The 13,701-nt window shown below is 41.4% G+C and overlaps 1 protein-coding gene across 1 annotated transcript in view; it reads right to left on the bottom strand.

The window, feature by feature from the left end:
• sycp3 (synaptonemal complex protein 3) overlaps nucleotides 1-13,701 on the bottom strand; it is a 172,964-nt gene that overhangs the window by 112,283 nt on the left and 46,980 nt on the right. Inside the window, exon 3 of the mRNA XM_059950682.1 lies at nucleotides 5,731-5,818. Coding sequence (XP_059806665.1) covers nucleotides 5,731-5,818 — 88 coding nt within the window. The remainder of the gene's footprint in view (nucleotides 1-5,730; nucleotides 5,819-13,701) is intronic.

Raw genomic sequence — 13,701 nt, 5'->3', positions numbered from 1 at the left:
TAGCATTAGGACAAGAACTGTTAGGATGGGAAACAGTTTCTTCCCCCAGGACGCACAACCACTGATCTCCATGCTACCACCAATTATGGTCACCAATCACCATCACCAATTATGTTATACTGTTTACTTTTTTTAAACTTGTATTGCATAGGCACCTTATTATTTGTTAATGTATTTGTGGTATATATGTGCATGGTTGAATGACAATTAACTTGAACTTGAGAAAGTGATATTAAGCAAAAGTGGTATGTTAACCTTTATAAAAGAAGAGTTTGATTCCAGGAGTAAGGAAGTCTTTATTGCAATGGTATATAATGACTGCAACTGGAGAATCGTGTACAGTTCGATCTTCTTATTTAATGGAGGAAGTGCAATAAAGATTCACTACACTGATGCCAGAGATTATGGGTTTACTGTCTGAGAACAGATTGAATACATGGCAATGGTTTCCTCTAGCTTACATGAATGAGAGAGGATTTAATTGAAACTTACAAAACCTGGCCAGGGTTTGACAAGCCAGGTGCAGAGAAGATGTTTCTCCTGACTGAGACATCTGGGACCAGGAAGTATAATCAAAGAGTAAGAGTAGGATGCTCAAATTCAGAATTAAGTCATGAAATTTGTTGTTTTGCAGCAGCAGTACGGTGCAATGCCATCTGACCTACATGGAGTGCCATTGCAGGAAAGCAGCATTCAACATCAGAGACACCCACATTCCAGGCCATGCTCTTTTGGATGCTGCCATCAGGAAGGTATAGAAGCCTCAGTTATTACCTCATAACCATCAGGCGCTTGAACCAGTGGGGATAATTAAACTCAACTTTAAATGAAATACAGAACAATTTAGAACACTACCACTACTACTATGGTACTATAGAACTGTGTATGAATTCCTAATACTTATCAACAGAGGAATTAGTCAGAGTGAGAAAACACTACAGCACTGAAACAGCCTCCTTGCCTCATCTAGTCTGTGCCGAACCATTAATTTGCCTGGTACCATTGACCTGCACCTGAACCATAGCCCTCCACACCCCTCTCATCCATGTACCTATACAAATTCCACATCCACCACTTGCACTGACAGATCGTTCCACACTCTCACCACCCTGAGTGAAGAAGTTCACCCTCATCTCTCACTTAAATATTTCACTTTTCATCTTTAACCTCTAGTTGCCGTCTCACCCAACTTCAGCAGGAAAAGCCTGTTTGCATTTACACTGTCTGTACCCCACATAATTTTGTATACCTTCATCATATCTCCTCTCAATCTTCTATGTTCTAGAGAATAATGTCCCACCTATTCAACATTAACTCAGGTCAAGTCCCAGCAACATTCTTTTAACTTTTCTCTGTACTCTTGTAATCTTTCCTGTAGATAGGTGACCAAAACTGCACACAATACTCCAAATTAGGCCTCATCAACATCTTATACAATTTCAACATAACATCCCAACTCCTGTACTCAAAACATTGATTTTATAAGGTCAGTGCCAAAAGCTTTCTTTACGACCCTATCTACCTGTGAAACTATATTCAAAGAATTATGAGTCTGTTTTTCTAAATTCTTCTAACTACCATACTGTTCAGTGTCTTACTGCTCACTGTGTAAGACCTACCATGATTGTGGAATTCATCCGCATTGCATTATTTTGACTATAAAGGAACAAAATCAGCATAGACCCCTAGGGTAGAAAATGGGTAGTCTTCATAAAATGCATCCTCCAAATCTTCATTTTCATTTTAACATTCAAGATGATTGTCGATACCTTCAAATTCTTCATAGTTCTTAACTTGTTGAAGTAGTGAAATCATTTCATTTCCCATCCAGCTGTTTCTGGCATCAGCAAACCTGAATGCTTGAAACCACAGTGAGTAAAACAGTTCTGAATCATCTTATTGCTTATTTCTTACCAATTACCGCTGCTTTTTGAATAGAAAAACATGTAACTGACTCTATTTAAAAACGTTTGCTCCAAACAGTGTTGTCTAATAGCGATGCAAGTGCATGCAACTGAAGCTAAACAGAAAATGTTTGGCAACATTTTCCTGCCCCAATTAAGCAGTAATAATGCAAATCGTGGCTATTTTCTCAATTAGTTTTTCTTCTTTAGAGGTTGTTCCAAACAAACAGCTGCTTGATTAATTGTTGGCCCAATTAAGTGGAATCCACTGAATATTTAAGGTGGAGTTAGATAAATATATGGCATATCAAGGAATAAAGGATTGTAGGGAACTGGCACAAAAGAGCAGTTGAGTCCATCATAGATCAGCCATGATGATATTGTCAGTCAGGAAAACCCTGAGATGCCTGGAGGCCTACTCTTGCCCTATTTGCTTGAGTTCCTGTGAGCATTTATTGGATCATAATTTATGCTGATGGTTCTGAAAAATGGCACTAAGCTAGCCATGATCTTGACAAATTGCAGATGCATAATTCCTGGTCCTACTACTTTCCTTAGTTGAAGCTACAGAAAGCAGTCTGACTTTTTCAAATTAATAATGGGCTCCTCAAAACCATGCATAACCCTAGAAAGGACTGGAAAGCTAATTCTTAAAAATTAGAAATCTATCTCCAAACTGCTTCAATGAGCCAGCCTGGGTGAAGAACCCGCTCAAAAGCAGGTTAGGAATTTAATTTAAAGGCTGGTTTTTTTTTTCTGCAAACCTTGGCAACAATTTACACTAGGGTAGCATAACTGTTAAGCAACACTTGTAAGTTCAGAGCTTGGAGCTCAATTGTAAGGAGTCTATACATCCTGTCCGTGGAACACATGGGTTTCCTCCAGGTGCTCCAGTTTTCTCCCACAGTCCAAAGATGTAATGGTTAGTAGGTTAATTAGTGATTAAAAATTGTCTAGTGTTAAATAGGTGGGTTGCTGAGCTGGAAAGGCCCATTCTGTGCTGTATCTATGTACATACGTACATATATATACACACACACACACACACACACATTTTATATATATATATATATATATGAATAAGTAAATAAGACTTCTCTTTGGGTGCCACAGAAGAGTAGTGGTTAGCGCAATGCTATTGCAGCTCAAGGGTTTTGGAGTTTGGCGTTCAATCCCAGCATCCTCTGTAAGGAGTCGTTGTACAAACTCCCCATGGAATGCATGGGTTTTCTCTGGGTGCTCCAGTTTCCTCCTACAGTCCAAGGTCATACCAGTTAGTAGTTTAATTGGTCATTGTAAATTAGGTTAGGGTTAAATTGGGCTGTCAGGGTTTGCAGGGCAGTGCAGCTTAAAGGGTTGGAAGGACCGGAAGGACCTATTCCACACTGCATCTCTAACTAACTAAGTAAATACAGTTGAGATTGAGTGGCTAAGGGGGCAGAATTCCACAGTTTTGTGCAGCATGATGAGAATGGTCAGGCAACACAGAATCAGAATCAGGTTGATTATCACCTGCATATGTTGTTGAATGTGTTAACATTCTGTTAACATTTCTGTTCTTGTTTACTGTCTCCAAGTGCATCAAGGAAACCTCATTATTCCTGCCACTGAGAAAGTCAAACGTCCTGTTTCAGTGACCAGTCTCTCATTGACCATAATGAAACCAGGCTACTGGACGATCTAGAACCTACTCATCCCCATAGCCCCCGCGATTCAGTTTAAGGAGGATGCCACCTTAAACTACAATCAGTTCTAAATCATTAAGTGTACATATTTCAGGATGTTATTCATTGATTATAGCTCAGTCTTCAACACAATAATACATCATATGCTCATCTCCAAACTCCTGGATCTTGGCCTCAGGGACACCATCTGTAACTGACTTCCAGACTTCTGATGAGCACACCTCGGTCGACTTGTATTGGTTATAATATTTCTTCTACCCTGAACTTCAATATTGGTGAAGCTCCCCAGCGTGCTCAGTCCCCTTGTCTACTCTATGTATACCTATGACTGTTCAAATTTCATTCAATGAACCCCACTATTTGGGTCATGCCATCTTCTCGGAGCTACTATTGAGCAGGAGGTGCAGAATCTTGAAATGTCACAACATCACGGTTAAGAACAGCTATTTCTACAGATTTCCTATGGAGAGCATTCTAGCAGGTTACATCACTGACATGGATGAGCCATTGCACGGGGTTGAAAAAAGTTGCAGAAAGTTGTAAACAAATCAGCCATGATGTATTGGAGGAGTGGCTTAATTCTGCACCCATGTCTTATGTTCTTATTTCTCCATGTATAGAAGCACAGTGAGAACTCTGCAGCTGAGAAAAGAGATGGGGGACAGCAGGTTCCAACACATATAACAGGAAGTGATAAGAGAGGTCTTAAGATTTAGGCAGCCTGTAACAACATAATACAAAATACGCTGCAAATGCTGGGGTCAAAACGCACAACATGCCGGAGGAACTCAGCAGTCAACGTTTCGGGCCAAGACCCTTCGTCAGGACTGTAACAACCCGGAGTAGCCATGGAGAGTCCCCCTTAGTGTGACATTCAGAATGAACCCCTGGGTCCTGCAACTTAGCATTGAGCAGCAGCACATTTCACACCAGCCCTCACAGGCAACCTCTGCACATGGACTCCTTGGCTCGCTTCACATACAGTCATATGACAACAAGATCCTTCTCTACCACCCCTCCTATTCATCCATTGGCTGTTGTGGCTCCCCCCCAACCTTTCTCTTCTCACCTGCCCATCACCTTCCTCTGGTTTCTCTCCCATCTCTCTTTCTCCCATGGTCCATTCACTTCCTATCATATTCTTTCTTCAATCCCTTACCTCTTCCACCTACTGCCTCACAGCATCTTAATTTATTGCCTCCTCCATCCCTCCCATGATTTTTCCCCTCACCTGGTCTCACCTATCACATGCCAGCTTGTACTCCTTCCCCTCTCCTCCCACCTTCTAATTCTGGCTTCTTCCTGGTCCCTTCCAGTCTGATGAAGGATTTCCATGCGAAACATTGACTATTTCTTTCCACAGATGCTGCCTGACCTGCTGATTTCCTCCCGCATTTTCTGTGTGTTGCTCTTGATTTTCAGCATCTGCAGAATCTCTTGTGGAATGATCACTAACTTCATCATCTCAATGGGATCCCTATGTCAGTTTCTTAGTAGAGCAGAGCGCAATAGTGGTGAAGGCCCTGGTTTGTGCTAGTTTCCCAGCAAGGCACTTTGCACAGTACTGTAGTAATGTTATGTATTGCTGCCACAAAAAAAATTAATGACATATGTGAGTAAACGTGATTCTGAAATTAAGACGGTAGCGCGATATTAATACGCAGCAGCCTCTCTGGACTCTGGACTGGGGATTGCCAAACGTTATGTGGATTTTCTGGTGTAGTCTGTTTTGTCATACGCTTTTGTGATATTGTTCTGGAGGAATGTTGTCTCATTTTTTAACTGCATTGCATTTGTGGTTTCTAAATGACAATAAACTGAATCCGAATCTGATCTTGAAGAATGGGAAGGGGGCAGGGAGAGGAGAATCAATTATTTGGAATAAAATGATGTTGCCTGGTATCCCAGGGCTGAGCATGTCGACATTCATACCACCCCACCCCTGGCATTCCTTCTGTCACCTGTCCCACATCCTTCCCGCAGTGCACCACCCTCGCGATTCCCAACAGAATTCCCACTAAATTTGCGAACTCACTCTCTGCTCCACTTTGACAAGTGCAGTACTATGCATGTGTATATTCTACCATCATTTATAAAACCTACAGTATAAAAGCAATAAAATTGCTGCTCACACATCATACCCAACGCTAATTTCGTCCATTTCCTCTTCCTGTTCAATGCCTGTGCTGGCCATCGTCCGTTTCCTCGCGAGTGGCAACGCAGCATCCTCTATGAATACAAAAATTCTCCATATCAGAATCAGAATGAGAATCAAATTCAATACCACTGATATATGAAGGTGCTCAAAAAGCTGTAAGACCTAAGGCCTAAGTAACCCGGAGCAGCTGAACTGCACCCTAGGGTTCTGAAAGAGGTAGTGGTAGAGATTGTGGAGGCATTAGTAACGGTCTTTCAAAAATCATAGCATGATAGCAGTGGACTGGAAAATTGCAAATGTCGCTCCACATTTCAAAGGAGGAAGGCAGCAGGAACAAAATTATTGACCACTTAGCCTTATCTCATTGGCTGGGAAAATGTTGGAATCTATCGTTAACGATGAGGTTATGGAGTACTTGGTGACACAGGACAAGAGGACAAGGTCAGCATGGTTCCCTTATGGGAAAATCTTGCCTGACAAACCTGTTGGAATTCTTTGAGGAGATTACATGTAGGATATATAAAGGGGATGCAGTTGATGTTGTATATTTGGAATTTCAGAAGGGCTTTAACAAGGTGCCATACATGAAGCTGCTACCAAGTTAAGAGCCCTTGGTACTACAGGAAAGTTACTGACATGGTTAGAGAATTGGCTGATTGGTAGGAGGCAAGTGGGAATAAAAGAACCCTTCTCTGGTTGTCTGTCAGTGACCAGTGGTGATCCACAGGGGTCAGAGTTGCCACTGCTTATTTTTATACAGTACATCAATTATTTGGATGATGGCTTTGTTGCCAAGTTTGAAGATGATATGAAGATTGGTGGAGGGGCAGGTAGTGTTGAGGAAACAGGTAGGCTGCAGAAGGACTTAGACGAGGAGAACGGGCAATATAGTGGCAAATGAAATACAATGTAGGAAATGCATGGTCATATGCTTTGGTAGTAGAAATAAATGTGCAGACTATTTTCTAAACACTGAGAAAATCCAAAACCCTGAGATGCAAAGGCACTTGGGATCCTTGTGCAGAACTTGCAGTTAGAGTTGGTGGCAAAAAAGTCAAATGCAATGTTAGCATTCATTTCAAGAGATCCAGAATACAAGAGCAAGGATGTGATGCTGAGGCTTTATAAGGCACTGCTGAGGCCTCACTTTGTGTATTGTGAACAGTTTTGGGCTCCTCATCTAAGAAAAGATGTGCTGGCATTGGAGATGTTCACAAGGATGACTCCAGGAATGAAAGGGTTATCATACAGGGAATGTTTGATAGCTCTGGATCTGTACTCACTGGAATTGAGAAGGATGAAGGGGGATCTCATTGAAACCTTTTGAATGTTGAAAGGCCTAGACAGAGTAGATGTGGAAAGGATGCTTCCCATGATGGGGGAGACTAGGACAAGAGGGCACAGCCTCGGGATAGAGGGGCATCTACTCAAAACAGAAATTTCTTTAGCCAGAAGGTGGTGAATTTGTGGAATTTATTACCATAGGTAGCTGTGGAGGCCAGGTCATTAAGTGTATTTAAGGAAGAGCTTGATAGGTTCTTGATTGGACACAGCATCAAAGGTTGGGAAGTTTAGGGGAGACATCAGGGCTAAGTTTTTGTTTTTTTTTTACACAGAGGGTTGTGAGTGCCTGGAATGACTTGCCAGGGATGGTGGTGGAGGCTAAAACATTAGGGGTATTTAAGAGCCTCTTGGACAGGCACATTTATGAAAGAAAAATAGAGGGCTACAGGGTAGTGTGGGTTTAGTACTCTTTTTAAGGAATATATGGGTCAGTACCACATCGAGGGCCGAAGGGCCTGTACTGTGCTGTAGTATTCTAGTGTTTAGTGCGGGGGTCGGCAACCTGCGGCTCCCGAGCCATTTGTGGCTCTTTCACCTCTGTGCTGCGGCTCCCTGTGGCTTTGGGAAATAATTGGTCAGTATTTAATTAAAATGTATTTTATGTTAGTTTGTTAGCTTTTGAAATGTAATTCTAAATTTGAAGATTATGGTGATCTTGTACAATCTAAGTGTGGCGACACATTTCCTCACAATTAGCCAGCATTCCGGCTAAGGGAGATAGCCTACGGGGGTTTGTGAGTACATGTCTTTTGCAGCATCTGCGCCCACGGGGACGGGTTGAGGGAGGCTTAAAAGCAAGGCTGTTTAGTTCGAATAAAGTTACCTTTGACTGCAGTCTTTATTTTAGCGCTGCGTGTAGCGCTACACCGCTACAACATGTTTTTTATCGCTATTAATATACATCACCACAGCCAATGCCTGACACCCGCCAGTGCGCGCTTTCTTTTAATTCTTCGATCCAAGGTAGGCTACCTATGTAGTAACCTTCAACCCAACGTCTTTTTTTCGGAGTTCAAAATGTTTTTGTTGCATGCAGAAATGTAATTTCGTTTTCTCTGCAGGAGTTCATCAATTTCAAAAATGCAACACATTATAGTTTGTTTATACATAGCATAAAGGCAAAAAAAACCCGTTGTATGCAGTGTTATTTCATTTTGTGGCTCCCAGTGTTTTCTTTTCTGTGGGAAATGGGTCCATATTGGCTCTTTTAGTGGTAAACGTTGCCGACCCCTGGTTTAGTGTTATGAGGAGAAGGCCGGGGAGCAGGGCTGAGGGGAAAAAAAACAATCAGCCATCATTGAATGGCGGAGCAGAATTGACGCACCAAATAGCCTGATTCTGCTCTTATGTCTTACATGGCGTGAAACTTGTTGCTTTGCAGCAGCAGTGCAATATAGCACAGCAGAGAGGTAGTGTTCATGGGTTGGTTCATTGTCCATTTAGAAATTTAATGGCAGAGGGAAAGAAGCTGTTACTGAAACATTGAGTGTATGTCTTCACACACCTGTATCTCCTCCTTGATGGTAGCAATGAGAAGAGGGCATGCCCTGGGTGATGGGGGTCCATAATGATGGATGCCACCTTTTGAAAGTGTTGCTGGGGAATCTAGTACCCATGATAGAGCTGGCTCAGTACGCAATCCTCTGCTGCTTTTTCCAATCCGATACAGTGGCCCCTCCATACCAGACAGTCATGCAACCAGTCAGAATGCTATCCACAGTACATCTGTAGTAATTTGCTGGAGTCTTTGGTGACGTACCAAATCTCCTGAACTCCTAATGAAATATAGCCACTGGTCTGCTTTCTTTGTAATTGCACCATTGTGTTGGACTGAATGTATGAGTGAATGCTGGCAGAGATTATATATTATCAGCTCATACAGAAAAATGAGGAGGTGATAGACTTGTTCTCCAGGGAGGTAGTCACCCCTAAGCTACAGGACGCAAGTACCTGGGTGACTGTCAGGAGAGGGTTAAAGGGACAGGCAGCCAATGCAGAGTACTCCTGTTGCTGTTTCCCTCAATAATAAGTATACTGCTTTGGATACTGTTGGGAGGGGCTCCTACAAGGGGGAAGCCTCAGTAACCAAGGCAGTTTCTGTGGCTCAGAAGGGAAAGGGGAGAAGAAGAGTGCAGTAGTGATCAGGGATTCCAAAATTATAGGAGCAGACAGCAGATTCTGCGGACATGAAAGAGCTATCCAAATAGTATGTTGCTTCCCAGGTGCCAGGATCAGGGATATCTTGGATCAGGTCCACAACATTCTAAAGGGGAAGGGTGAACAGCTGAAAGTCATGGTACAAATTGGGACCAAAGACATAGGTAGAAAAAGGAAAGTGGTCACAGAATTCAAAGTAGTTTCTGGGGAAAAAAGCACGATGGAGAAACAGCTCCGTAAGACTATAAGATTATAACACATAGGAGCAGAATTAGACCATTCAGCTCATCAAGACACCACTCAACCCCACCTTATCACCATATCTTTTGATGCCATGACCGAGCAGGAAATGATCAACTTCCGCCTTAAATATACAGTTGTCATGGTCCCTTCTGGCAATCGCCCACCTTGCTATTTACCTCAGGTATTGGGCCTCAATCACCTCATTTAGTTTCCAATCATTCCCAGGTTCCACTAACTACAAACACCTGCTTTCCATCAGCAAATGCAGCGTAAAAACCCCATGACCACAACAAGAAGCTGCCAGTTTGTTGGTTGACTCCGGTGTGAGTAGCCTCATTTCATGAATCTTAGGACTTTGGTAGTTGGTAGGGGGTTGAATTTTTTTTTATATAAAAAATTTATTTTATGAAGTATGACCTATCTTTAAATTTTTGATTAGAGTTGTATACCTTTATGTGATATGCTATAACATTTTGATCAATTTTATTACAATATATGAACGTACACAATTTATGTTGAGATGTATCTATGTGTTGTACTCTGTGAATCTTGTTTTTTTCTTCTGAATAAAAATATTGTAAAAAGAAAGGGCTGCCAGTTCTAAGTCTAGCATCGCTCCTGGATACCAACTCCATGCTCACTATGTTAATAATGCCTCCTGAACAGTATGCATGGACTTGGCCACAACTGCAGTCTGTGGCAGATCAGTCCATAGATTTACTGCTCTCTGGCTAAAAAAGTCCTCCTTACCTCTGTTCTAAAAGATTGCCCCCACAATTTTGAGGCTGTGCCCTCTAGTTCTGGATACCCCAACCATTTGAAACATCCTCTGTACATCCACCCTGTTTAGGCCTTTCAACATTCAGTAGGTTTCAATGAGATCCCCACACACTCTTCTAAGTACCAGTGAGTTCAAGCCCAAAGCTACCAAATGCTCCTTATATGTTAACCCCTTCAAGTCATTCTCATGAACTTCCTCTGGATTCTCTCCAATGACAACACATCCTTTCTGAGATATGGCGCTCAAAACTATTGACAATACTCTAAGTATGGCCTGACCTGCGTCTTATATAACCATATAACAATTACAGCACAGAAACAGGCCATCTCAACTCCTCTAGTCCATGCCAAATGCTTACTCTCACCTAGTCCCACCGACCTGCACTCAGCCCATAACCCTCCATTTCTTTCTTGTCCATATATCTATCCAATTTTACTTTAAATGACAATATCACGGGGCTCAGCATTATCTCTTTGCTTTTATATTCTATTCCCCTTGAAATAAATGTCAACATTGTATTTGCATTCTTTACCACACAACCTGTAAATTAACCTTCTGTGAGTCTTACAAGAGGACTCCTAAGTCCCTCTGCACCTCTGATGTTAAAACCTTCTTATTTAGACATGTTATGAACCCACAGGTTTTGTTTACTGTGGACTGTTACTTTAAGAGCGCCTAAGGCAGGCGGGTTTATATCAGTCACAGGCTGTTGCAAACTGTGCAGATTAAAATATAGAGAACAGAGATAGAGAGAGAGAGAGAAAAAGAGAACAGCTACTCTCACAGCCTTCACAACACTTGGAACTATGAACTACGAACTGCCAGGGCAAGTTTGCTCCAGATTGGGTGTCTGTCACTTCGTATAATCCACAGGAGTGGATTTTGGGATATTGTGGGACCACTTGTGTAGCCCTTGCCTGGGTATGTGGTTTCGTAACCATTAGAAGACAATATCCTTTCGGTGATAATTCATATGTGGATTTAGAACAATACGACAGACAAAATCTATGGCGACTGTTATCTCATTTCTAGCATGGAACCAGTGGAATACTTCGTACTTACCTTTTCTCTCTGTTACAACCTGGATTACAAATACCTTTCTCCCATCATTTATTTCATGGATTACTGAATTTTCCTATTTTACCATCTCAAGACTCTGAGCTTTGTTTCCCCCCACCCCCCACTCCCAAGCTCAATATAGTTTGAGAGCTATATTTATTTATATCTATCTCTATCTATCTATATATACACATACACAACACTGTTAACTTCTGTTTATCTTGGTTTAAGTTACTATATTATACGTAGTTACTAACAAAGATAGTAGTTTTAACAGCAAAACCAGACTCCATGTGTAATCTATTGCTGCTGCTTCATTTCTAAAACATTACAGTTTGCAACAAACTGGGGGCTCGTCCTTGAAATGAACAAAAATTGGAGCTTATTGATTATTGATCTCATTGGTTACTTCTCTTTTGATTTACTTGTGTGTGGAAATCAGCAGCAATGGATATTGATGCATTTCTAGTTTTACCAACCCCTGAGACATTGGAGAAAGCCAAAATGGATGAATTGTTGGCAATTACTAAAGAGTTGAAACTTACTGAGGTAAAACGGTCTATGAAAAAGTTACAGATTCAGAGGATAATAGCTGAGCACTACATAGACAAGGAGGAGTTTGATGAAGAGATGTTAGAGAGGTTTCCTGAAGTTAAACTGGAGGCCCAGTTACGACTAGAACAAATGAAGTTAGAGAGATTTAAATTAGAGGCTAGGGAAAGAGAGAAACAAAGGCAGTTTGAGATAGAGATGGAGAAGTTAAAGCTCGAGAGGCAAACTTCTGGCTCTAGAGAGCTGGTTGTACCGTTTGTTGCCAGCCAGGAAGTTAAACTGGTCCCTCATTTGATGAGGCTGAGGTTGATAAATACATCCAGCTTTTTGAGAAAGTGGCTCAGAGTCTAGGGTGGCTAAAAGAAGGCTGGCCTCTCTTGTTACAGAGTGTAATTAAGGGTAAGGCTCAACAGGCTTATTCTGACCTATCAATTGAAGATGCAGCTGATTATGAGATCATGAAACGGGCTGTACTTAAAGCCTATGAATCGGTTCCAGAAGTCAATAGGCAAAGGTTTAGAAATCTGTGAACCAGACTTATGTGGAATTTGCTTATGAGTTTTGACCACTGGTGCACATCTAAAAATGTGAATGATGATTTTAACAGCTTGAGAGAGTTGGTTTTTATTGAAGAATTTAAGAGATGCCGCCCTAATGACATAAAGGCATATTTAGTTGAAAAGGATGCTGCAACTTTGCAGGAGTCTGCTAGATTAGCAGATGAGTTTGCTTTAACGCATAAGGTTAAGTTTATGCTGAGTAAGACCTTCCAAAAGAGTAGCATGGACAGTCAGGGTAAACCAGAAATTAAATCTAGGTGTAGTGACAAAGATAAGGATGAAGGGAAGCAAGTGAAGGAAAAATATTCTGGTCTTACTTGTCCCTATTGTAAGAGAACTGATCACATTATGGCTAATTGTTCCAGCCTGAAGAAGAAGAAAGAAAAAGATGCAAGAAAAAGATGCAGTCCCAGATGCTTGTAATCAGCGTTGTGAAGCACCTATAAACCCACAGGGATCTACACATTCTGATAAGGCTCAGTTAAGGACTGAGAGGTCTGACCGAGTTTTTTTATATTATTGGCTCATCTACCTTCATATTTCATCTTTTCCATTCTTATAGATTTTTAGTTGACTTTTTTTGGATTTTAAGAGCTTCCCAATCATCCATCTTGCCAATGACTTTTGCCACCTTAAATGCGCTTGACTTGGCTTTTATGCAGTCCTTAACTTCCCTTGGCAGCCATGGTTACCTACCCCTGCCATTTGAAAACTTCATCCTTTGTGGGACATATCTATCTTGCGCCTTGTGAAATATTTCCAGAAACTTTAGCCAACTCTGCTCTGCCGTCATCCCTACCAGTATCCTCCTCTAATCCATCTGGGCAACTCCTCTCTCATGCCTCTGTTATTCCCTTTATTTCACTGTGATACTGATAGATATGACTTATGCTTCTCTCTCAAATTGCAGTATTAATTCAGTCATATTATGATCACAGTCTCCTAAGGGTTCCTTTACGTCAAGCTCCCTAATAAGATCTGGGTTATTACACAACACCCAATCTAAGATAAGTTTTCCCCGAGTAGGCTCAAACACAAACTGCTCTGAAAAGCCATCACATAGACTTCAACAAATTTCTTCTATTGCGATCCAACCCCAACCTGATTTTCACAAACCCCTTGCATATTGAAGTCTCCTATTACAATTGTGTCATTACCCTTATTACATGCTTTTTCCACTCCCACATCTTGGCTACTATTTGGAGGCCTATATACAATTCCCATTTTTTTTTAAACCTTGCAGTTTCTTAACTTCACC

Source organism: Hypanus sabinus, chromosome 25 (genome assembly GCF_030144855.1).
Source record: "Hypanus sabinus isolate sHypSab1 chromosome 25, sHypSab1.hap1, whole genome shotgun sequence".
Taxonomy (NCBI): Eukaryota; Metazoa; Chordata; class Chondrichthyes; order Myliobatiformes; family Dasyatidae; genus Hypanus; species Hypanus sabinus.
The sequence above is the reverse complement of the archived record's forward strand: the minus strand, read 5'-3'. Positions and strand labels throughout refer to the sequence as shown.